We start from the raw sequence: 24,729 nt of genomic DNA on the forward strand, positions 1-24,729 counted from the left end.
GGCACTAGAACCACAGAGAGGGTAGTGGGGAGCCTGAGTGAGAGTGGAGAGGTGTGTATGTGGCGTGTTTAGAGTGAGCGGAAGAGGGAAAGGGGAGCCTGAAAGTCAGGGAACAGCACAGAGAATCCTGCCCCCCATGCAGGATGGAGAAGCCTCTGTGTCTGCGGGGCATGGGGTGGGGAGGGTGGGGGACCGTCAGCTGACTTCCTTACAGTGGCACTGCCCTCAAAGCTCAAGCAGAGTGCAGGGCTCCTGGGAGAGCGCCCCCCCCCCATGCCTTGTTACCTGGGGCTCTCCTCAGGCTCTGCTCTGTCTGTTGGTGCCCTGGCTTCCCTGTCCAGTCTCCCTTCTTCCTCCATAATGAAGTGAAAGGCGGGACCAACACTGGGCATTCATGGGTGCCCTGGCCTAGTGTGGCCTCAGCCCACCCGCTGCTGCTCCTCCCCTCAACAGAAAAGCAGTCAGGCTCAGCCCTTGGAGCAGTGTGATGAGTGACCTCTGGTCCTCAGTTTCTTTAGGATTACGCTTGGCATAATGGTGCTGCCAGGTGAGGCTGTGATGGAAAAGGCCTGCGAAGGATGTGCGGGGCAAGGTACTTGCTGTGTGTGCCCCTAAGTGTCGGCAGAGCCAGCTGTGCATGTCACTGGCTCCTAGTTCCTAGTGTAGCAGACAAGTGCAGATGAGCTGGAGGTAGGTCCCCTTGGACAGTCCTGTGGCGCGTGAGGCACTCAGATGGGCACAGGGGGCCTGTTTCAGGGCCTGGCCGACTTGGATACAGTGAGGTGCGGGACTTCAGGCACTTTTTACAAAGTGCAGGTGGCCTGGTCTCGTGACTATTAAAGGAGCTCACATTTACCGAGTGCTTGACATGTCCTGGTGTCCTGAGTCCTTTACGGGGATTGCCTCATTCGGCCCCAGAAGCGCCAGGAGGTGTGCTTTTTCTCCGCCTTGCAGAAGCAGAAATGGAGCCCCTGCATCTCCCCAGCTGTGGCTCCAGAGCCCCACAGCCTCTTGCGGGTCACTCCCCACCCCTCCAGGACTCCCCCAGGAATCCTGGGGCCCTGGACCGCCGGTGTCTTGATGGGTCCCATCTACTCTCTTCTCTAAATGGGGACCATAGAGGGACCCTCCAGTACTGTACACACTGATCCGGCTGTTCTGATGTAACTGCCCCTAGTGTGGACGTCAGGTGGGGAGGAAGCATTAGCTTCGAGGCCTGGCTTTCTGGCTCAGGACTGTGCTGACATTCCATAGAGGTGACAGTGTTGACAGGTATTTGGGGGAAAAGCACCAGTTTTCCTTCTAATACATTTGTCTCTGTTTATTCAGGACATAGTAAACATTTGATCTAAATTTCATCCTGGCTTAATTAAATGGAACAAAAAAGTCAGTAGTCCAGAATTTTGGTACATTTCAAATATATTTTATTATTTTCTTTTTGTCTTAGAAAGAATATGAAACCTGCATGCAATGCTAATGGTTTCTGACATTTACGTAGCGTAAGACACAGCAGTACGATGCGGCGTTTGCTGAAGAGGCCGGGTGTGCAGGCGGCATTCTTACGAATGTATTTACAAAGGAAAGGGCGCATGGTCACTGTAGCTTACGAAAGAGGACGGTCTGCACTGTTGAACATTGAAGAATTACGTGGGAATCACAGGTAGATTGGTTTAGTACTGCGTGTTCCACTGTGATGAGGGAGAGAAACATGCTTTGAAGGTTCTCCCTCGTCAACAGAACATGTGTCCGTAGTTGTATATTGTGCATGTGTTTGTATATTTTTAAGTTTTCTCCTAAGGGTTTCTGTCGCTAACATTGTCAGAGACTTCACGTGCTTCCAAAGCATTAACTGTTGAAGCAGTGAACCTTCCCCAAACCCTCAGGTTGGAGAGAAGACCCAACCCCTTCCTTAAGGACCGTTTGCTTTGCCATCCCAGGATTTCGGAATTGTTTCCTTAGAGTGTGTGAAAATTAACCAGGAGGAGGAAGCCCACTTCCCTGGCAGCCAAATTCAAGTTCCTGAAGTAACAGATGTAGAGATCTGCTTCTGCTTGCCCTGCGACTGGGGCCACCCTGGGGTCCCCTGCGCCTGTGACCATGAACCTAGGAAAGCCCGCGGCAGCTGTGCCCGGCGCCAGGACCGCTGAGTGGAAAGCTTCCTGTGCTAGGAGCGGAGCAGCGCTGCTGTGAAATGCCTCCCACACGCCCCGTTCCTCCCAGGCGCTTATAAAGCTCAGCTGTATAGTGATATCTGGACAAATACAAAAAAGCATTTTTTACAAAGGCAAGGCATGAGTTTCCCACTTTTCAGTAAAAAGCAGCCTGTGATGAAGTCCGGAGCACAATAGAGACGGGTTTCACATCTGGAAGCCCTTTGCACACAGCTATAAAATGTAAAAACTGACCCTTGGTAAAAAGTGCTTTGTAACAATGTATAATTTGTGTCTTATGCCTGTGTGGTTTTTTTTTTTTGTTTTTTTTGTTTTTTTTTTTTCCAATCTGCAAAGTCCTTTGCTGTCTCCCAACCAGTATGAAGTTTTCCCATCGGGGTTGTTCACCCTATTCTTCGTAGACCCTGGGGAGAGAAAACACCCGTGTAAGTGGCTCAGGACATAGCTCGGGCAGTGCACAGGCTTGTGGCTTTGCTGCTGCTTTCTTGTCTTCGGGAGCGGCCCCTCCCAGGACTGCAGGAGCCCGGGAGAAGCGGGGGGCACATCTCAAAGGATGCCATCCCACGGACCACAAAAGCTCACCTGAATCTGGCTCTGTGCTTTCTAAACAGCCTCCACCTCTGCAGTTCATTTTATTGGCAAGGCCCTGTGAAGCAGACCCTCTGTACACGCAGAAACAAGAGACTGACGGATATTTGAATGTCAGTGATGGGAACAGGTTCTGTCTCCGGCATGGGTGGGAGGAGGAGATGCCTCCCTCCCTCTACTTAGGCTTGTGTCTTTCTTTGTATTTTGTCCAAAAAAACGCATGTCCTCCAGAAAAACGCCCATTTTAGAGGGATCTGCCTTAAGACTGAAGATTGGTTGGTGTGACTGGGGCTATTGTGGGCGCCATGGCTCGGGGTCACCTCCCCGTACTCCTCAGGCCCGTGTACATCCACAAGCTGACTTTCCCCCCTCGCCTCCCAACCCATCTCTATTGGGTACTTTAATCCCTTCTCTTTGGCCCCGTGGCTGCCGTGGCGCCACGCTTCCCACTCAGACAGCCCGTTGCTCCCTCTGCCTGTTTCCTGATTTTTGAGTAAGACCACCTCATTATGCATTGAAATCAAATGCCTGCTGCTGCTGCCAGCGGCAGCCGGAAGCCCTGGGCCCTGAGATGCTTGGAGCTCACTAGTCTGGCCCCCAGGGGCTGGGCTGGCCCTCTGTCCTCTCCTTCGTCTACCCTGCGTTCAGCATTCTGCTCTCTGCAAGGAGAACTTCAAGGTACTTACTTCCCTTATCTCCATTCTATTTTCCCAGAGACATTTTTGATCTTTACAAGGGAAGGGAGGTGGAGAGGACAAGGGAATGCCCCCTTCCTCTCCCAGGACATCTCAGAATTCCAAGAAAGAGGGATGAGCTCGTTTTATAATGAAATGATGGGCGTTCTGGGGACGGAGGTGCCCTGACTGCTCTCATTGTAGGAATTTGCAGAAATAAAAAGGACAGGACTGCATGGGCCCACGTCTGCCTCCTCTTCATCAAAGCTGCAGCCCAGGTGGTATGTGAAACAAATACTCCTGGAAAAAGGCCCAAGTATCTCCCAGAAGTCTGATGAAAATGTCACCCCCTCCATGAACTGGCCCAGAGGTCAGCCTCCTTACACTTTTGATGACACAGGGTCTGGAGTGTGACGGGGGATGGGACAGGCCCTGCTTTTGCCACGTGAGCTGCTTGGCCTGACCAGGTAGAAGGCTTCATTCCCATCAGACTTATAGAAAATAATCTCTTGCTCTCATCACTTTCTATTTCAAGAAACTGCAGACGGGGCAGTTTTGGAGACAGCACAAAAGGCTCAGGTACTGGGGTTGGGCCCAAGTGTCAGCTCTGGGAGAGCTGGTCCTGGGCTGAGTTTAGGGTGGAAGGGCCGGCTAGCCCTGGGATGATGGGAGGGGCAGCGCGGGCACTGGCTGTAGGGAGGGGAAGGTGCCACTGGGCAGCCTGGCTTCCTGCCGTGTGGTCCCGGGCAGGTCACTCCCCACCCCTACTTAGCCTTGGTCTCCCCCTCCGTGGGATGCGGTGCTGGCACCAGCTCCTGGGGGCCCTCCTGTGTGTGTGTGCGCACATGCTTCCCTAGCCATGCTACGCACATACAGGTGTGAACAGGCTCAGAGTGGGTGTACTCCAGGGCAGGCTCACCTTTATGTGGTATGGAGGAGCCAGGAACTTGCCTCTTTGTCTGAGGCCAGACATAGGACCCCAGGAAAAATCAGAGCTGGGAAGCCTTCTTTTTATTATGGGAAAACAGAGCCCAGAGAGGGTAGGGGTCTGGCTCAGGGCTCTGGCCATCTGGCCACTGTTGCCCCTGAGGTTAAGAGTAGCTCTGATTTTAAAGGGTAAAACCCCAGGTCCCTCCTGCACCTGTGTGGCAAGGAGTTTGTCGAGTTTCTGGGCAGCAGGGGGCTCGGGCACCTTGAAGGGAGAGGATACTGTTAGCAACGAGTCATCCTCATCATCTTGTGGTGGTCCCCACAATTTTATAGTTAATAAGCCCAGTCACTTACGTGCCATGTTTCACCCCACAAGGATGACAGTGAGAGCTGTACCGGGTCCTCACCCTGCCTTTGACAGAGGGAACCCGCAGCTCAGAGAACTTAAGTTATTTAAATTGGAAGAGGAATTAAGACTATAACATGAAAGTTAAAATGAGACAAACGTCAGTTCAGAAAAGGATACATTTTCGATGCTTACACCTGTCTAGGAGAGCAGTAGCCTGCTTTGTTAGGTGGTGAGTTCCCCATCCATGGGGGTGTCTAAGCTGTGCCTGAGTATCTGCCTGCTGTGGTTACGGTGGTGGCTGCTCACCCACTAAACGGGGCTAGAGGACCTACCAGAGATCTAGGATCCGCATGTGGCGGGCGGGCGGGCGGGCAGGCAGAAAGAAAGGTGAGGGGGCGGGGCCTACCTGCGCTTCTCGTTCCAGGCGTTGTACCATTTGATGAACCTCTTGGTACTCTGCAGCTTGGGGTGCAGGCAGTGCTCCTGACCCCGGTACCTGGACACGCTCTTGGTGGTGATGCTGAAATGGAGCAGGATGGGGTGGAAGAATGAGGAGCCTGAATGACAGCCCCAGTGTGGCCACGGGTGGCCCTGGTCTGTCCTGATCAGGGCACTGCGACACTGTGACCTCCGCCCTCCTTTCGAGGGAGCCGTCCGTGTGCTTGCTCCCGGCTGGCTCTGTGGAAGCTTCTGTTTGTCCGCTTCATCTCTGACTCCACATTAGGGTCTAGCCCTGTAAGGAGTGGTCGGCTCTCACCTTCCCCCCTGAGCCCTCGGAGTGTGTGATAGTGTCCCCACCCCCACCATGCTTCACCCCCATGCAGGGTGTTGTCTACAGGGTTTATACCTCCCTTGGAAACAAAGGCCAGAGGACTCTTCCGGCCCCTCTGAAGCTGGCGTCGAGGTGGAGAGAGCTAATGTCAGCAAGTACACCTGCCAAGATCTCTTCCCTTGGTGTGAGTTGTCCCACGGCAGGGCTCAGGTATGCTCTGCACACACTGAGGGCTCTGTCTGACCCGTCAAACCTCCGTTTCCCCAACCCCCCTCACGTTGTCCCAGGGCTGGGCATTTGCTGATCCTGAAGCTAAGTCTTGTTGGCCTTGAAGCCCATTATGATTCCTAAGCATGAAGTCTCAGATGTCTCACCCTCGGGCAGAAAAATAAGAGCTCCCTTCAGGCCTCTATCAGCCAGTGGAGGCCTCGCCATGTGGTAGAGAAGCAGGTGGCATCGCACAGAGTGTAGGGCCTGGGTATGAATCCCAGGTCTGTCTGTGGGACCTTGGGTAACCTTTGTGATTCCAGTTTGCCCATCTGTAAAATGGGTATAATAATAGAACCTACCTCTCAGGGTTATTGGATGATTCAAGGACGTAATCTATGCAAAGCGCCTAGCACCTGGTAGATGCACAATGAATAGTTACTGTTATTAGTAATTGTCATGGAAGATGAGGTGGCAAAGGAGAAAGAGAGACCTTAGTGTGTGAGTACCAGCCTGGAGAGGGAGGCATGACTGCTGCCCAGAACTGCTGTGCCCCTCTCAGCCAGGGCTGGGTCAGGGTGGCAGGAGCCAGGAGGAAGCTTCCAGGTGGGGGAGGAAGGATGGTGTTCAAAAATGAGGGGACGTGGAAAAGTGGAAAGCGAGAAGTGAGGATGTCACTCCCTGAGAGATAGCAACAAGAGCAAGGTATGGTGGAAGACTGGGGTGCTGTGGAATGGGGGGGTAGAGGGTTGGTTGGAGATCGGGGTGGGAAGAGCAGGAAGAGAGGGAGAGAGAGCAGCTAGTGCCCTGCTGGTTCCCAAAGATAAAAGTGTTAGGGCGTATGGGCCAAGTTCTAGAAGAGAGCAAGGTCGCCATGAACTCTGAGTCTCCCAATTGACAGGAGAGGAAATCGAATCTGCTACCAGAAGGAGGGCAGAGCATTTTTGGACAATCTGTTGTTTTCCCTCCCTTGTGCTCTGAGTTTCCAGGACGCCCACCATGCCCTAAGCTTCCTGGGGCAGGGATGAGTCTTTCACCAATGCTGGGTGACGGGGCCCTGGCTTCGCTGGCGCTCCCTCTGAGGCCTATCGCTCCAGTTCTTGTCCCCCCTTCGAGGTCTTGAGCATGAGGCCAGCCAGGCTTCAGAGTGGGGTTCAGTTGTTCTCCTCCCCCGTGCTACCTAGTCAGTCTGCAGGAATTTAGTCCATGCATTGCTCTCTGCCTACACTGCTGCTCTTGCACTTGGAATGAAAGGACATGACAAAGCCTGAGAAAAATCCCTCCCTCAATTAGGTCAGTGTGCAGGCTGGGAGTCCCAAGTCCGAAAGACCTGAGGGTTGGGGAGCAGGAGAGGACGCTGAGCCCTCCCCCACCAGGCTCACATGCTCCGTCACAGTACTGGGACTCTGAAAACTGGCTATGGGGTAAAGACTTGAGGATCTCTTTCCCCAGAAGTTACTCAGAAATTCTGGGTCCTGCATCCCTCTCCTCAGCGGCTCTGGGGTACAGGGATTTTGGCAAGAGCTCAGTGGACATATGACACAAATTGCCATTTCTAGAATCTGGACTCTCCTGGACCTTTCTGGGTGCAAGGACTCCTACTTGCAAAACCCCTCTTCCTTCTCCCACCCATCAGAGATTTCTGGGTGACTCATCGTGAGCTGGAAAACTTGCTTTTATTCAGTCTTGGTGGCTGAAAACCTGCTTTGGCAAAAAGTGCTGGCCCTGTGTCTGATCTTGAGTCTTAGCAGCTTGAAAGGGGAGAAGACCTGCAGCCCTTCAGGGATAGGGGGGTGGTCTGGGTGTGGAGTGGAGGTTTTAGAGAGGGTGACTGCGTGAGGGTCGCATGAGGCTCCTGCATGTTTTCAGGAGGCTACATAAAGTCGTCTTCATGCACTTGCCTGGCTGTCAGTTTCCTCTCTATTCTGAGAAGTTTAGCCAGGAAAAAGAGCAAGCCTGTTTACTGAGCATTCTGTCCTTTTGAGGTATCACTGCACCCCACACCCTGCTTCTCCCCTGCAAGGTCTCAGCAGGTCTCCTTGGTATGTGGAACATTTTTCAGCACTTAGAGGACTGCAGACTAAACATGCAAAGTCCCTGTCATTTTCAGTCCCCAAGCTGGGAGCCAGGAGGGGCTTATAGCTCCTCCATCAGTTCCTGTGACTTCTGGCCCCCACCCAAAAGGATATTCTGGCCATTTTTGTGGACTTGAGTCCATAAGGCAAGGAGCAGGGCAAAGGGGCAGGGACGGGGTTAATTTAGGTGCCCGGGAAGGACGGTAATGGGGTTCAGTCCAGGCCCAGTGGCTTTCCGGATTCCCCTAACTTGGGCCTACAGTGTAGCAGTGGGGGAGGGGGCTGCCTTTGCAGAAACTGTGGGGAGGTCTTTGAGACAGTGGGGCCAGCAGCCGGAAGGCACTTGCCCAGATTGAGAATAGAGTGTGTCCTATTTCTGGGGGAGGGGAAGAGGGGCCAACGGTCCATGGCAGATATTTGGTAGCTGCTTTGCCAAGGGCTCCGTTCCTGGCCAAGAGAGTTCTGATGGGGAAACAGTGGTGCTGGCTTCAAGAGGTTAATTGGGAAGGCAGAGGAGCAAGGAAACTCAGTGTTCTCTCTGCCCCAGTTTCGGAGATATTCTCCACATCCCCACCAAGCAGGGCTCCAGCCACGTGGCACATTAACCCCCACAGAGCACTTCCCACAGCACTGCTTAGGCTCAGGGACCCATAGGAGTCTGGCCTGTGAAGGAAAAGCCAGGCTCATTCTCGAAATGAAATCGCTAGAAGCGAAAACTGGCCGTCAGTGGTCCCCTGATTGGAAGAAGGCTCTGAGAGGAGGGTCTGAGGGCTTATGACAACGTATTCTTTAATCCTCTCTCCAGTAACCGGGAGGCAGCACACTGCACAGGTTTGGTGCGGTTCACTAGTTCTGGGTGTGTTTTGAGTGATTTCAGTCTGAGTGTTCGAAGTTGGCACATGGGAGCCATTTAACCCATGATCACCCTAGAAGGCTGGGCAGCACCACCACAGGGAAGCCCATTTAAGTCCTAGCAAGGGGGAACTGCTTGGAGAGGCTGTTTCCGGAGCACGGGACAGTGACTCTCTTTCCAAATTCTCTTCCAGACTGTCGCGCCAGCGTCCTAAGGACTTGCTGGGCAATTACAAAGGCCCCGCTAACGGCGGAGAGACATGTGTGTCCGCCTGCCCCAGCCCCACGATGCGCCCCACACCGGGTTAGGAGCAGGGCCACAGGCGCGCGGTGCGGAGCGAGAACTCACATAACCATCTTCTCCTCGCAGTGCGGGTACTTTGGCTTCATTTCCAGCTTCTTCACGTCGCTGTAGCGGATCTTGGGCCCCTTCCGGGAGCACTTGCATTTGGACCCTGCGAGAGAGCGCGCAGGGGCCACTTAGTTGCTCACGCGGTCTCCTGCCCCTCGACCGCCCTCGCTGCCCACCTAGAACCCCCGGGGTCCCAGGAAGCCTAACATTTGACGCTTGGGTTCCCCAGGACCCGCCGGGAAGCCGACTTTCCGAGCACTCACCGTCCGCGCGCGCGGCAAACAGCGCCAGGAGCAGCAGGAGCAGCGCGGCTGTCAGGAGCCTCATGCTGGTCGGAGAGGCGCGGCGCCGGAGTGGGGACTCGGGGAGGGTGCCCTCCCTCTGTGTGGCGGCCAGGAGACGCTGCCCGGCTCTGCTCTCGTAGCCGGAGCGCGCCTCTCTTCCCGGCTCCTCTCGCGCCCGCTGCGCCCGTCGCCCGTCGGTAGGTGCCTCACGGCTGTCGCTGCGCGCGTTGCGCTCTGTGCTGGGCTCCGCGCTCGCTCCACAGCCTCCCTCCGCCCGCCCAGGTCTCTTTTAAATCCGCTCCTGCCCTCGCAGCGAGCGAGCTCATTAATATGCAGAACCACTCGGTGACTCACTGAGATTTCTCAGCGCGGTGGGGGGAGGAGACCGTCCCCGCCCGCCCGCTGCCCCGGGAATCGGGTTCTCAACGGCTCACACTCGGAGCCTCGCGCGTTTATGCACACTCACACACTCGTCCACTGTTCTCCCTCCTGCACACACTTGTACACCGAGACACCAGCACGCGAACACAGCCAAGCGCCCTCCCTGGCTCCACCAGACGGTTGAGAGGCTGCTTAAGGGCACTGCTTTTCTGATTCCTGAGGTTCCCTTTGGCCAGACAGGCGGGCTGTTCTGAGCGGTTGGGAGACCCAGGCCTGTGGCCCAGATCTTCTGAGAATTGAAAGGGGTTTGGGGCAGGTGCCAGCAGGCCTGACTCAGGGTGTGAGCAGTCCCCATTGGGCCGCAGACCTGGTGGCCAGAGCACAAGGCCAGGTCTGGAGGTAGGTTGCCATAGGTGGTACAGCAGCAAAGCCATCATGTGTGGTCACTGCATCTGGCTCAAAGAATGTGTGTGTGGGTGGGTTTGGTCATTATGCATGGAAGGCTTCCTAAAGTGGGTATGTGGCCCCTGGCTGTGCCAGCAGTCTGAGGGGTGAGGAGAACCAGGTGGAGGTTCCCCACTGTCACACCATTTTCCAAAGTCAGGCAGAAGCCCAGTAAGGAGACATAACAATGGTAACCATCTGGGTGAAATCCGGGTTCCAGACACTGTGCCAGCCTGTGTGGTGCAGTGGTGTGGGCCCAGGCATGGCGGCAGAAATTCCTGATGCACTTAGCAGTGCAAGTGACTTCACAGCCTTCCTTTCATCATCTGGAAAGTGGGAGCAGTCACAGTATCTGTCATAGGGCAGCTGTGAGACCTACATGACATCAGACAATCAGACATACAAAGTGTTTAACAGAGTGCCTAGCCAGTAGTTGGTACCCAGGAAATGTTACGTATTGGCATCATTGTATGTATATAAGTTTCTGATTCTTACAAGTCCCCTTCCCAGTTGATATTTTAGTTCTTTATTTGACAGGCTCAAAGAGAAGAAATAAGTTGCCTAAGATCCCATAGCCAGAAAGCAGGTAGTGAGGCCAGGAGGGGCCCCAAAATATGTAGCTACAGAACTGGGGCTTCTTTCCCTGGGCCACCCTATCTCCCTCGGGCACTTGGTAAAGTGCTTCTCTGATAGACCCAATGATGGAATGGAGCTTCTTAGGCTCCAAGGGTCCCTGGGCTTGGCTCCAAGGCGAGAGCTGGAGCCAGCGCAGAAGCTGCCAGGCTCTTCCAGCTCGCACAGCTCTGCACTCTCAGCCCAGCAGCTCCATGGGGATGCAGGTGCCCAGAGGAGACCCTGGTGGGATGGAATGGGATGGAATGGGATGGGATGGGATGGGATGGGATGGGATGGGATGGGATGGGATGGCTGCTGAGGGGCAGAGTAGGAAGAGTCTGCGCTGTCTTCCCAACTGGGGAGCCTTGGCTGCCTGGAGGGGAAGCTGAGCCACGAAGAGCCAGCAGAGCCCATGAGCTGGCTTCAGGCCATGTCCTGAGTCCAATGCGAGCAGTCGTATCCATATTTAAAGCAAGGCCAGTAGCTGGACACTTAGGTTTATGCAAAGGGTAAGTGCGAGGGACCGATTTTTGGCATTTATGTTAACTTTTTAAGCTTATTTTTCTTACTATAAAACCAGAACATGTTTGTTACATAAAAGTCAGAAAACACAAGCAGAAGAAAACATGAACACAGACACACACAATTCCACCTACTCAGCAATCTACACCAAGGTTCTGTAGTGTTATCTTTCTAAACCCTTGCCCCTCTGCTTGCATGTAGGTGCACAAATGGGATCAGTGCATATCTTGTTTAATGACCCGCTTGTTTTACCTGCCACTGTATCATCTGTGTTGTTCCACGTGATGGGTCTTGCTTCTGCAATATCTCTTTCAATGGCATCATTGGAGGTCGTGTGGTATAATGGCTAAGAGCTTGGTGTCTGGAGTCACACTGCCTGAGCGTGAATCCTAGCTACTAGCTATGTCATCTTGGCTTATGACTGAACTCTTTTAGGGAGTGATTGTCTCATCTGTGAGATGGGGATGGTAGTGGTACCTAGCATAGGAAGAATTAAATGAGATGGTGCATGGAAAGCTTTTAACTTGGTCACTCAGCAGCAGAGTAGGTGCTCAATAACTGCTAACTATTGTCATTACTATTATTTTGGTTGCAGTGTGTTCCATTGTACAGCGATACCGTAATTACTGTAAGGAATGACTGCTGCTGGACATCTGGAGGTTTTCAATGATGTGCTCTTACAAGCAGTGCTGTGTGACAAATATTCTTGTAGCTCAGTTTGGGGGTAGCCCTTTAAAAATTGGTTTATGTCTCAAACATAGAATCACTAGACCATGGGCAGGCCTATTTTAAGGATTTAATGCAAATTGCCCTCCCCCAAAATATTTTTATTCTGCAAAAGGAATTTCTTAACTTCCGTGCTTTTGCAGAGCATATGAAATACGATTTTGTAACAAAATGTTATTTCTATCATATTTGTTTTAAGAACACACGGACTAATTTAGTGGGATCTCACAGTACCAGGCACTGAGCTTTTTTATAGGGAAAAGTAGTTGGCCCTACAAATGTGGACCAAAGTTTCCCAGCTTCCCAGGCCAGACCACATTCAGACATTGCAGTGTTTTGGTCCCAGTGTACTCCTTAGTCTATGTATGCTCCTCTTTGGTTTGCAAAATACAACCACTGCGTCTTTGCAAACAGAGTTTCCCCATTTGCATGAGCACTTCTGGGTGCATGGGTACAGGAGAGGATGGAGGGCCCCTGCTGCCAGCAGGTCTGTGGGTGACGCTGCTCAACCTGGAGAGGGAGGTGGGCTTGACCTCTGACATGCGATCAGGGCACAGACTCTACTGTGCTCAAGCAAAGGGTCTTTGAGTAGGTGGAGGAGGCTGGGGGAGGGGGACATGAGCGAGGCAGTTCTTTGCACAGGGGCACTGCCGGATTCAAGGGGATCCTTGCAGTGCAGGGAAGGACCACGCATGCTCTGCCCTCTTGAGCACAGTCTGGGGTGTGTGTGTGTGTGTGTGTGTGTGTGCGCGCGCGCACATGTGCCAGCCGCTATTTACAGTCATGCTGGGTTCTCTGGGAGGAGTGGACACAGACGAGGGAGGAAGTAGAAGTCGGAAACTGTTCCTTGAGGGAGTGGAAATTTGGCTGAGACACTGGGGATTGGCTTCTTTATTCTGCTCACGCTGCTTGAGCACCCACTGCATGCCAGGCTCTGTGCACAGTGCTGGGGATCCACGGGGAGTAGAGGCAGGGGTGTGCCTGTCCCCAAGGAGAGCAGAGTCTGGTGAGGAAGACAGACCACCGAATGATCAGAGCTACACATGAAATACCTCGGAGCTAGGTGTGAGGCAGGGCAGCGGATGCTTTCGGACTAACTAGGGATCCGACTGGGCAGGGAGGTGGGGGCGGCTTCCCAGAGGATGTGCCCACTGGGTTGGAATCTGAAGGATGAGACGGAGTTAACCATGTGACAATGGGAGGGAGGCCACTTCTGCCCCATTACAGCCCCTGCTCCTCCTCTTGGGGTACAACCCCCTGCTCAAAGCCCTGCTGGCTCCTGATTGAGCTCACTCAGCATCAGAGCCAGTTCCCCAGCAGTGCCCATGGGCCTACCCCCTTGTGACTAACACCTACCACTCCCCCGTGGCTGTGCCCACCGCACAGCCTCGTCCGGTCCTCAGACATCCGGACTTGTGCCCGCTGACCCCTCTGCCCACTGCTCTTCCCCACATGCTAGCATCTTCTCCTTCCTGAAGCCTCAGCTGGAATATTCACTCTTCAGAACCCCCACGCCCTAACCCACCGCAAGCAGTCACTCTCCATGCCATTGACTTACTTTACTTTTTGCATTGTATGGACAACAACCTCACATTGTACAATTTTCATGTTTATTTGTAGTGCATTGTGAGTCACCCTGTGTTCAGCTGGTTCTGTGAAGGTGGGGTCTGTGTCTGTCTTGCTCATCCTCAGTGAGGATAGCAGTGCCTGGCTCATAGGAGGGGCTCATTTTGAGTAAATAGAAGTGTGTTTCAGGCAAAAGCCAGGTGTATGAGAAGTGGTATAGACGACAAGGTGGTCTGTGAGAGTGTGTGTATGAGAATGTGTGTGCGAGTGTGTAGGGTGAGGGAAAGGGTGGCGTTGGCAGGCCTTGTTCCCAGGAAAGCCAAGTCCTCCTCGGGGCATTTGCTTTAGAAAACAGGCCTCTGGGAGGAGGCGGAGGTGAGTGAGAGGCGTGTGGCTTTCCAGGAAACCCCACAGGTCTCTGGGCGCCACCTCCTATGTCCACTGAGAAGGTGAATCTTGACTAGTCAAGGCTGGTTTCCTGCCCTGGGAGCTGAGAGACACACAATTCCTTTTTCCACCCGGTAGGTCTTCCCAGGACTGACCTTCTCAGAAAGGGAGTCCCTTTTTACTTCCCTGACAGGACAGGATCATCCTAGAACCAGAACTGGAAGGGGCTGAGGCCCCGTCTAACCCTCATTGCACATATGAGGAAGCGGAGGCCCCCAAATGGCGTGGGCTTCACACACAAGCCCACCTAGCCCATGAATGTCCTCCTGGTCCTGCAGTCAGCTGCTTGGACCAGAGTGAGGTCCTGGGCTCCAAAGACCTGTCTGGCCCTGTCACCTCTTGTTATTAGACGTGGGGCACCCCAAAATACCTGCTTTCATTGGGAAGTGCAGCCGCTAGTTGTAAGTCCAAACCTGGTGGGCACCCCTCCTGATCCAGCCCCTCCCTCTGCTGGAGGTGTGTGTGCCTGTGAGTGTCACCCCACCCTGTGGAACCCAGGCAGCCAGCTGCCTCCTCTGCTGGTTCACCTTTAGCACAGCCCTGCATACTGACCCCTTCCGAGGTCCTTGCTCTGAGGTGGAGGGGGGCGCAGGGCTGAGGTTCCCTGAGGGTAACTCCTGGTTTTGTTCTTTACACTTGGACTCTTTAGGGAGCCTGAGCAACTAAGCCCAGAGGAGATGGCACAGGGGGCAGTCTGGAACTGTTGAATTAGGCTCCAGGCAGCCTTGTGGCAGCAGAGGGGCTCTGCCACTGAAATGGGTAACTGAGGACGCTGGGGATCCCCCCAGACATGGAGGAAAATGCCTGCAGCAGATATGACAGACCAATAATTAGCGCATATCCTGCTATTTATTCATTCAACACCACCTCACAGCAGACAAGCATCTTTACTATATTAAGAACTCAAGCAAAGATATTTTCCAAGAAGGCCCTAACATATAAATGAGCAAAGGAAATCAAAGGACAATGCAGGGGGGGAAAATAAAGAAAAGCAATTATTAACCAGTTCATGAAAGAGTGCATCCTCATTAGCAGTCAAGGAAAGGCACATTGACGCTGCAGAATCGTGGCGTTTTGGTTTTTCGGGGCCCTACCCAATAATGAAATCTTTATTTTAAATAGTAATATCCATAGCTGGCAATGGTAAAGTGAGGAGGCATCATTTAAACATCACGGGTGGGACGATAAATTGGTACAAGACTTTAAGAGTCGTATTTATAGTGTGTGTCCAGAGTGTTTAAAACAAAGCATTTCCCACCAGGACCGTGGTGAGAAATAAATGAGCGAATACAGGATAAGCATGTAATACAGTGTCTTGTCACAAAACAAGTGTTTTATAAACATCCCGTTCAGAAAACTTGTTAAACAGTTGATGAGAGAGAAATACCACATGCAAAGATATATTCCTTGTTAAAAATAGTGTTAACCTAAATGGGGGATCGGTTACGTAAACATTTCTAAATGAAATATTATACTGGCACGAAGACTCATGATTACAGCATGTGTGGAATTCCAGGGAGTAAATGCTTATGTACTAAGTAGAGACAACAAAATGTCATGTAAACACTGTGATTGCAAGTATGTAAAACAGCAACCACTGTATAAAGCGTGGGGAAGAAAGATGCAAACAAACATCACTCTCTTTGCGTGGTCGGACTTTGGGCATCTTTTAAAGGCTTCGCTCCTTGCTTCCCAATTTATCTGCATGTTTTTATTATAAAAGGAGCTCAAGAGCATTCAGTTTAAAGAGGCGTGGGGCAGCCGTAACTCCTCTTGGCAGACCCCCCCCCGCCCCCCCCCCCCCCCCCCCCCCCCGTGAGGGGTGATGAGCACGCCTGGCGGATAGCTGGCACCACAGAAGAGCCACATAGAGCCCTGTGCTGAGGTGGTCCAGTGCAGGCTCCGTCTTCAGGCTGTCCCCACTTTGCTTGGCACAGCTCGCTGACCCATCCCAGCAGGCCTCACTCCGTCACATCCTGCCTGGCCACCTCCCTCTCTTTCCTGCCAGTCCCACTTCTTGTGACAGCAGGGTCCTGGCCTCACCCTCAGTCCCTGTCCCCCATCCCTCAACCTGGGGCCCAGGTGTGCAGCTGACTCTCACCCCCCCCCCCCTCCAGCCACACCGTCTGTTCTTCAGCTCCTTGAACGCTCCAGCGTCTTTGCCTGTTCTGCCCAAAGGCTCTTCCCTTGCCCCCTGGCCCAGCTGGTTGCTGCTTTACCTTTGGACTCTGCAAAGATGTCATTTCACATCTTTGAAATCAAAGTCAAGGGAAACCTTCCTTGACTTTGCACATCGGCCCCTCCCCTCCCCCACCTCATCCAGTCCGGCGGAGGCCCCTGCTGTCTGCTGTCTGGTCCGTAGACCAGTTCTCTCTTCAGTGCCCCTCTTCACACCTGCAAAGGCGCATTCACGGTCTTCCCCATCAATCCATGAACTCCAAAGGGCTTTCTTCCTCTAGCGCTCTAGCCTGAGCCCAGGCCCTGGCACACAGCCGGTGCTCAATGAATGAAGGAATGAACACATAATGAGTGAATTCAAGTAGATCACAGTTTACTGCAGTCTAGTGAGTTAGAGTCAGACTTCCTGTCAGAATCCTAGCCTACCATTCTGCCTCTCTGTGACCCTGCTTCCTCATCTGTAAAAAGATGATGATACTAGTAATAATAATAGGACCGTGGTGAGGAATAAATGAGCTAATAGAGGACAAACATGTAACACAGTGTCTTGTCACATAATAAGCACCCTATAAATGTCCATTCTTGTATTATTTTGCTGTTACTATTATTAAAACTCCTAGACTCACTCCCTCACCTGGGGTTTGCTTCGCTAATTCCTTTTGCTTTGTATTTGTGAAATGCTTATATAGTATTTACTCTGTGTCAAGGACTGTTCTAAATGCTTTACAAATATTAACGTATTTACTCCTCATAACAACCACATAAAGTAGGTAATCCCCGTTTAACAGATGGGGAAACCAAGGCACAGAGGAGTAAGTAACTTGCCCAAGGCCACTGGCCAGTGGCAGCGCTGACCTTCAGTTCCAAGCGGTCTGGCTCTCGAGTCCTTCTCAGCAGAGCTCCGTGCTGCCTCCTCCAAGGAGGGAACAGGAGCACACAGGTCTCATCGTGCTTTCCTTGCCCTTTGCTGCTGGCATCGCGTCCTCAGCTCGTCTCCTGGGAGGTATCCCCGAGTTCCTCTCCAGCTAGGGTTGCCAGATTTTGCAAACAAATACAGGATGTCCACGCAATATTTGGGGGCAAACTTCTACTAAAAAATTCATTCGTTGTTTATCTGAAATTCAAATTGAACCAAGGCTCCTGTATTTTAACTGGCCACCCTACATCTAGCAGCAGAGGGCAGCAACATAACTTTGGGCCACCCTCCTTCAAGCGGTGGTCTCAGACACAGATGTGGGGCTCCCTGACGTCTGCCATGGGCAGGGGTGAGGAGGGGAAGGATGGGCACTCCTGTGAACTCTCTTGTAGGGCAAGAGTGGGCATTCAGGCTCAAGCAGTGAAGGAGGAGGGGGACTGATTAGAAGGCAACGAGTAGAACATTCCAGGTGAAGACAACAGCTTAAGCAACTGCTCAGTGAAGGGGAAGGTCAAGGGTATGTTCATCAACAGAGCGCTGAGTGCCAGGCAGGAGTGTGGTGGGGGAGGGGCAGAGGCTGAATATATAGATTGTGCCACATTGTACACGGCCTTGGGCTGCATCTCTAGATCCTAAGGACCCACCAGAGAACTAACTTCCAGCAGGAAGGGTACGTGATTAGGTTTTGCCTTTTAGGAAGAGCTCTCTGGCTGTCAGGTGAAGGAGGGATGGCCAAGGGGGAGTTGGGAAGCAAGAAGGACCAAAGGGCAGCGGATAAACACTTTGTTTCCTTATTCCCGAAATTCTTTGTCTTCTCCTGGAAAGTGTAACGCAGAGATGGAGACATAAAAGAGGGTTCTCAGTCCCATTTGTTATCGAGAGGGAGGTGTTTGCTATGTTGGATTTTTTGTGTGTTTGTTTCTACCAACCCTTCTGTCAGTGGGACTCTAGCAGCCAGAGGAGGAAAGTGTTGGCTTTGGGGGCAATGTTCTCGCTAATTTGCTCCAGTATCTCAGGCAGATGGACGAGTACAAGGTCAAAGGGATTGCTCAGAGGATTTACCTGGCAGATGAATATTAGCCTTAATTAATCTTGTATGAAGAAAACTTTTCAAGCAACTGTCTGAGAGACATTGCAATTTTCTGTCTTAGCAACTAGTCATTGCTTCTGAACAAGACCAGGTTCCTAACGGTGAGCGATTTAAGTCTGTAAAAGAATTGTCATAAACAGCTCCCCGGAGCCAAGAGCACAGACCAGATTTTAAGCACATAATGGAATCATATCAAAAGCAAGGAGGGGCGGCAGGAACCATAAATCCTCCAAGTTCAAAATCTGTCCGTTGTGAAACTTGTGCTGAAGGGAAACCAGATGTGGTCGCTGGAGGGAGAGGGGGCAGGAGGGAGAGAGGCAGCGGCGGGAGCTCAGCTGGAGACAGAGCCAAGGGCCCTAAGCCGAGGGAGTTCCTCCCCCAACGCGCTGGCAGAGACTCGTCCTGGAAAGAGGGCAGGTCTGCCCCTGTTTGCCGTGGCCGGGAGGTCCAGCATCAAAGGGGAGAGGCAGAAGCTGAAGGGTTACAGTGCTTGCTGCTGCTGCTTCACCTGGACCAACAAAAATCTTGTACAAGCTCTTCTTGAATTTGTGTCTTTGAAGACACATTCGGAGCAGTTCTTTAACAATGTATTTGAAATATCACAAAAAGACTAACTTTATCCTGTGGAGGGAAAGAGTAATTCACCCATGGTGAAATCCCTTTGGATTGGGTTTTTAAAAAGCACGTTTGCCCAAGTGGCCCTTCCTTGGCCTGAGATTCGTGGTGGTGGGGTGGGGTGGGGGGGCCTACTGTATTCTGATTGCGAAGTCCTTTGAAAACATCAAGGTAAATACTTGCTGAGCACCCCTTCTGGGCCAGGGCTGCAGAGGCTGCAAGGATGCTGGCAGCTCCCCAAGAAGTCTGCGGTGGTGGGGACCAAAGGCCAGCAGGCTGGGAAGAATCCTTTGAATGGATTCCTGGCACAGGCTCTGGGATTTCAGGGGGTGGCTTGGGGCAGTCCCATTCATGTAGGGGCAGGCGAGCTTTCATGGAGTCAGTAGGCTTGAAATGGACCTTGAAGGATGAGAGAGATTTATGCAGGTAGAGAAGAAAGGGGTGAGGGAAGGGTGAAGGCCTGGAGGCCACAAAGCGCGATGAGTCAGGGAGTAGCTGTTTCCCCAGGTGAGAGAGCCTAAGCCGGGGGGTTGTGGGCGCCGGGGTACTGGGGAGAGCCGTGAGCACTGTTAGGAACTTGTAAGTAATATGATTAGGAGATTGAATTTGGTGTCTAGGTCTGTGTGATACCATTTCAATTCCCATTTCTAAAACAAACACAAAAGCAAAAACCCTCAAGGAAACTGCTACATTCTCCTGAGAACAGCACAGCAGCACTGAAGAAACGCACCGTGAAAGCTTCCACTGTACCGAGGGCCAGTCAGGCTGGGCTGGTGTGACTCCCACATCAGTGCAACCATCAGTGCGTCTGTCTGTGCTACATTATTTCATAACTACCCTCCACCTTGCCCTATTCAATCTTCACTTTAAAAGGACTTGGGGGTAAAATATAGACTTTCTGAAAAATGAATAATTTCCCAGCTTAGTGGTGTCAGTTTGAGGTTCTCAAAAAGTCGCTCTAGTTCCTATCTGCAATGGTTTGGGGAGCCCTTGAGGCCTTTCTCCCCATTTCACTCCACCATATACACCCCTAGTGCCAGGAAAAATGAGCTTGTGTCACCACCTGCCCAGGTCCCCAGCAGGCTGCTGGGCTGACAAAGGCTGCATAGCAGGACAGAGATTGACGGTGGGGCTCTGGGACGACCCCTCCATACACCAGACACTGGGCCCTGTCTTGTAGGGACCCCAGGTCACTTACCCAAAAGTCAATATGCGGAATGGCCAAGGCACCAAAATACCGGTTTAGCAAAACTTGGTTTCTGTTCACTACTAGTGACATTCATGGGCATTTGGGTCTTGCCAAGGCTGCCCATTCTCAGGGTATTTGATGATTGAATTTGGGATGTCTCATGTGTTGCAAAAAGGAAGATTTTATAGATGGATTTTCAGTTCATTCTATTGGCTCTCCTGACTATAAATTCCCGGATTTTCTTTGTGAGAGGCAGAGAAACGGACTGCATGTCTGGGAGTGCCCGGAGAGCGGGGATTTGGGTGTTCTTTCTCACCCAGGGTTTGCACAGAGCCATCCCATATTCATGACAAGATAAACCCCTTTTAGGGGAAGGGCTGTCCTCAGGGCATAAGGCCTCTAACTTGGAGGAGCTACATGAACCTGAGTCGTTGGGCTGGATCTCTCACCTCTTCCCTGCTCCTCAGTGGGCAGCCAGGGCCAGCTGGGGGCCAGCCAGGGATCTGCAGTTGGAAAGGGCTGAGGAGCAGAGGAGGGGCCTTTCCCACCCCACCCCACCCGTGCCTGCTGGGGCCTGGAAACTTCTCTGTAGTCCCTGAGCACCTTCGGTCCAGTTCTGGGTCTGTAAAACTGCTGGAGCCCCCAAGAATGTTGCCCTTTATTTGTAGAATTTTTTTTTTTTTTTTTTTTTTTTTTTTTTTTTTTAATGAAGGTGTGTAGTTCCCTTAAGCTCAGGGCTTCCCAGAGGGCTTAGGGCCTGAGCTAGTGGAAGAGAACACAGACCCTGCTGGGGGACTGTAAAGCCAGAGCATTTCCAGGGCTGCTGAGGGCCACACCCCGCCCCCACCCCAACAGCTGGGCTGGAGGCTATGCTGCTCCTCATCTTGTGAAGGAAAGTGGGTGGCTTTGTAGGAAAGACAGTAATAGCCTGGCTTTGTGGGACCTCAGATTCAGATGTTCCCTGACCCTCAGGGGAGCCAGCCCACAGAGGGCACTTGCTGCAGGCCTACTATGTGCCAGGCCTTGTGTGGTGGTGCTTCATAGACACTGTCTCTTTGAATCCGCCGCCCAGCCCATTGTGTAGCACCCTCCCCAATTGGCAGAGAGAATAAATGACCTTTCTAAAGTCACCCACCTGGGCAGAGCTGGGCTGTGAGCTCACATTTCCTGGAGTCCAAGCCCCATGTGCTGCCACAAGCATCACACTGCGCCCCACCCAGCACCACGTGACACTCAGGCAGGTGCTTCCAGGATGTCCAGGTGACAAGGGCTGCCTTGTCTCCAGAGTGTCCCCTACCTGCGAGGCGCCTGCGATCCCACCATTAGACTATATTTCTCTGGCGAAGGCATGGCCTCGCCCGGCAGTCATGCAAGTGCAGAGCGGAGGAGAGTCACACAACGACCCTGCAGCCTTTGCTTGCACCGTCTCACAAGGCAGGCATTCTGACCCCCTTTGGGGGATGGAGCAACTGAGGCCCAGAGCAGAGAAGGGACCTGCTCAGGTCACAGGAGTGGGGACAGCGTGTCCTTGGATGTTAGCCTGATGCCTAAGCACAGTACCTGGCATGTCACTTAGATGTTCGTGGGCTGGTCCTCCTGTGGGATGGAGGGTGACTAAGGCGCACACTTAACCTGTCACACCTGCCTCCCTTGGCCCACCTCTGACTTAAGTGGCAGCTGTGTTAGGCAGCTCCAGCTCACCTCTCCCTGCCTCACCCCACCTCCAGTGTTCCGTGCGTCCTGCAGCTCCTCTTTCTGAGCCTTGTCCCAGCCTACGGGTGCTCCATTGCCCTTACACTGGAACATCCCGGAAGCAAGCGTGGACCGGTGGGTGGGTGGGTGGGTGGGGCTGAATTCCAGCCAGTGGGGAGTGGGAGCTGGTGGCTAAATGCTCAGCTCTGCCTTTCAAGGGGATGGTTCTGGGGGGCACTCTCCATGCTTTGTAACTTCTGGTACCAGTTCCTACCCTGGGCCTGGGCTGGACCAGGCTGTTTCCCTGGCAGTGTCTGACACACAGTAGGGGTTTAATGACTAATTACCAAGTGAATGAGCACTTCCCTGGGGAGGCGGCCCCAGTGAGAAATACAAGGCTTGGTGTTCCTAGAGCAGAAGACAGTCTCCCCAAAACTGTGACTTCAGCGGGTGAGGATTGGAAGGCTTGCCACAGTGACTTCATATTTGGTTTCTGAGGATTTGAGTTTAAAAAGCAAGCTCTTTTTACCCTTTAGAGCAGCGGTGTCCAAACTGCGGCCCGCGATCCATTGTTAATTGGCCCGCAGCAAATTCCAAAATAATATTCAGTTTACTTAAATAAACCAGGTGAGGCAATATGTACTTCACCTTGAGTGAGTGGCCTGGCTGTTTGTGTATTTTACCGCATATGGCCCTTGTTGAAAAACGTTGAAAAAGTTTGGACATCCCTGCTTCAGTGTTTGCTAGAATAGACATCTGAACAGATGTCTAAACTAAGCAGTTGCAGAATTGCTCTTTATTTAAATTACCCTTGCGAGAAAGTAGCTTCAGCTGGGGAGATGTGGGTAGAACAAGAGGTTTGCTGAAACCTAACACATCCCAGACCCCCAAACCCTGTTATAATCCAGAAAACAGCAAGAGGTGGTGGCATTTGAGGTGGGAAAGTCTGGGGCTTTGGAATCAGACAGCACTGGGTTCAAGTCCTGCTCACTGTCTAGCTCTGTGACTTTGGGCAGGTCACTTCACCTCTTTGGTCTCAGTTTTCTAACCTGTAAAATGGGGACCATTTAGAACCCTCATAGGATGATTGTGAGGATTATATGAGATGGTGTTGATAGCACTTATCCAGGCGTTGGGCGCATGGTATGGGTCTGGACCGTGTGTGTGGGGAGGTGGGGGCTGAACTAAACCTAATAGCTCTTCCCAGAGGCTGGTCCCCAAGGGGAAGAGTGAAAGCAGAGCAAGTTGGCAGTGAGGATGGCGTCATTATCGGAGGGATCCCTGAAAGGGAGTGAGTGGATGCAAAGCATGGCAGTACCTCAGCCAATCTCTTGGTGGCACCACTGCTTGGAGGATGCCCAAATTTCTCCTGTGGGTAGCACTTGACAGTGTGAAGAGCACATTCACATATGGTCTCAGATGAGCCTCTTTGCCCTTCTGTTAGGCAGGAGGCCCAGTGAGTATTATACCCATTTCATAGATAAGGAAACTGAGGTACAGATTGGGGAAGGGAGCTGGGACCTCAGTCAAGAGGAAGTCAGAACCTGGGTCTATCAACTTCCTGTCTGAGGCACCAGGCCTTGGCTGCGAGGGTCTGCAATACCTTAGGCCCCACTTCCAAACAATCCCTGGTGGAGGCATGTGGGGCTCTCCATCTTTCGGTGGTGTCCCCTCTCATTCCCGCGTCCAGCTCTGCCCCGTATAGTCCCTGTCACCTGCTACATTTGGAGACAGGGTTTTATGGGCAAGGCTGGGTGGCATAGGTATACTGGGCACCATTCCTGCTGTATGCCCTTGGAGTTGTGTGACTTGGTGACTGCTCAACCTCATGAGCTCCTGGAGGTCAGCTACTGAGGTTCCCACACTGGATGGGAAGGCACCCAGTGAACAGACCCTGGGACATAGGGACATAGAGCTGCTAATGGACAGAGACTACTCACCAGGGACACAGAGTTCCCGATGGATGGACGCTGCTCACCAGAGACATACATCACTGACCAGGGACAGAGCTACCCATGGATAGACCTTGATGAGCAGGGGTCCTGATGGCTGAATCTTCTGGTGACCAGGGGCATCAGAGTCACGCATACAGGAAGCTCCCTCCTGGCACGTCTCTCCCTGACCACTTCAGAGTTTTGCTGGGCAGTCAGAACATACGCGTTTGTGAGCCTGTTGTGTGGTGGCAGCAGAAAAGGGGATGGAAAGAGCAGGCGCTTTGGATGGAGACAGGCTTGGGCCTGGCTGTCCCCCTTCCTAGCTGTGGGACCTCTCTGAGCCTCTGTTTCTTCATCTGTAAATTTGGCATAATAACACTTCTGTCTACCTCGTAGCGATAGTGTGAGGATTAAATGAGGAAATGCTTATAAAACGTATGCCATAGTGACTGGCACGTAGTACACGCTCCATAAATGTTAGCTTTCATCATTCATTCATTCATTCAACACAGTCTTTATTTATTTATTTATTTTTTTTATAGTTCATTAGTGTAGTTTATTATCATTCCCACAAATCATTGCAAAATTATATTGTACAGTGGAAGCCACTATAGTTCTTTCTTTTAAATTTTTATTTTATTTTATTATTATTTTTTTTATTAGTTTCAGGTGCACAAGACAAAGCAAAACTTAGACATTTATCATTTATATCCCTCACACTGTGTGAACCCCCCTCCCCCCATCCACTATCCCTCTGTACGTTCCCGAAATTAATTTTCAAAACCCCGTGGCCATATAGGCATGGATTTATTTCTGGACTCTCTATTCTGTTCCATTGATCTATGGGTCTGTTTTTATGCCAGTACCATGCTGTTTTGATTACTGTAGCCTTGTAGTATAATTTGATGTCAGGTATTGCTATACCTCCCACTTTATTCTTATTTCTCAAGATTGCTGAGGATATCCGGGGTCTTTTGTTGTCCCATATAAATTTTAGGATTATATGTTCTATTTCTGTGAAAAATGTCGTTGGTAGTTTGATAGGAATTGCGCATTCAACACAGTCTTTAGCATAAGGCCCCTGGCACACACACTCAGTTAGCACAAGGACTAAACGATCACTTACCTGAATGGTCCCTCTGAGTGTCAGTCTTCCCCAC

General features: G+C 52.0%; 1 protein-coding gene across 1 annotated transcript; it reads right to left on the reverse strand.

The window, feature by feature from the left end:
- Positions 1–1,401: 1,401 nt before the first annotated feature.
- CXCL14 (C-X-C motif chemokine ligand 14) lies at positions 1,402–9,588 on the reverse strand. The gene is made up of 4 exons (XM_019740386.2): positions 9,234–9,588; positions 8,968–9,073; positions 5,119–5,232; positions 1,402–2,575 (listed from the first exon to the last, which is right to left on the reverse strand). Exons 1-4 carry the CDS (start codon positions 9,295–9,297, stop codon positions 2,560–2,562), a joined length of 300 nt encoding a protein of 99 aa, XP_019595945.1. The 5' UTR covers positions 9,298–9,588; the 3' UTR covers positions 1,402–2,559.
- Between the last annotated feature and the right edge of the window lie 15,141 nt (positions 9,589–24,729).

The sequence above is a fragment of the Rhinolophus sinicus genome, linkage group LG10, assembly GCF_036562045.2.
Source record: "Rhinolophus sinicus isolate RSC01 linkage group LG10, ASM3656204v1, whole genome shotgun sequence".
In the NCBI taxonomy this organism is placed as follows: domain Eukaryota; kingdom Metazoa; phylum Chordata; class Mammalia; order Chiroptera; family Rhinolophidae; genus Rhinolophus; species Rhinolophus sinicus.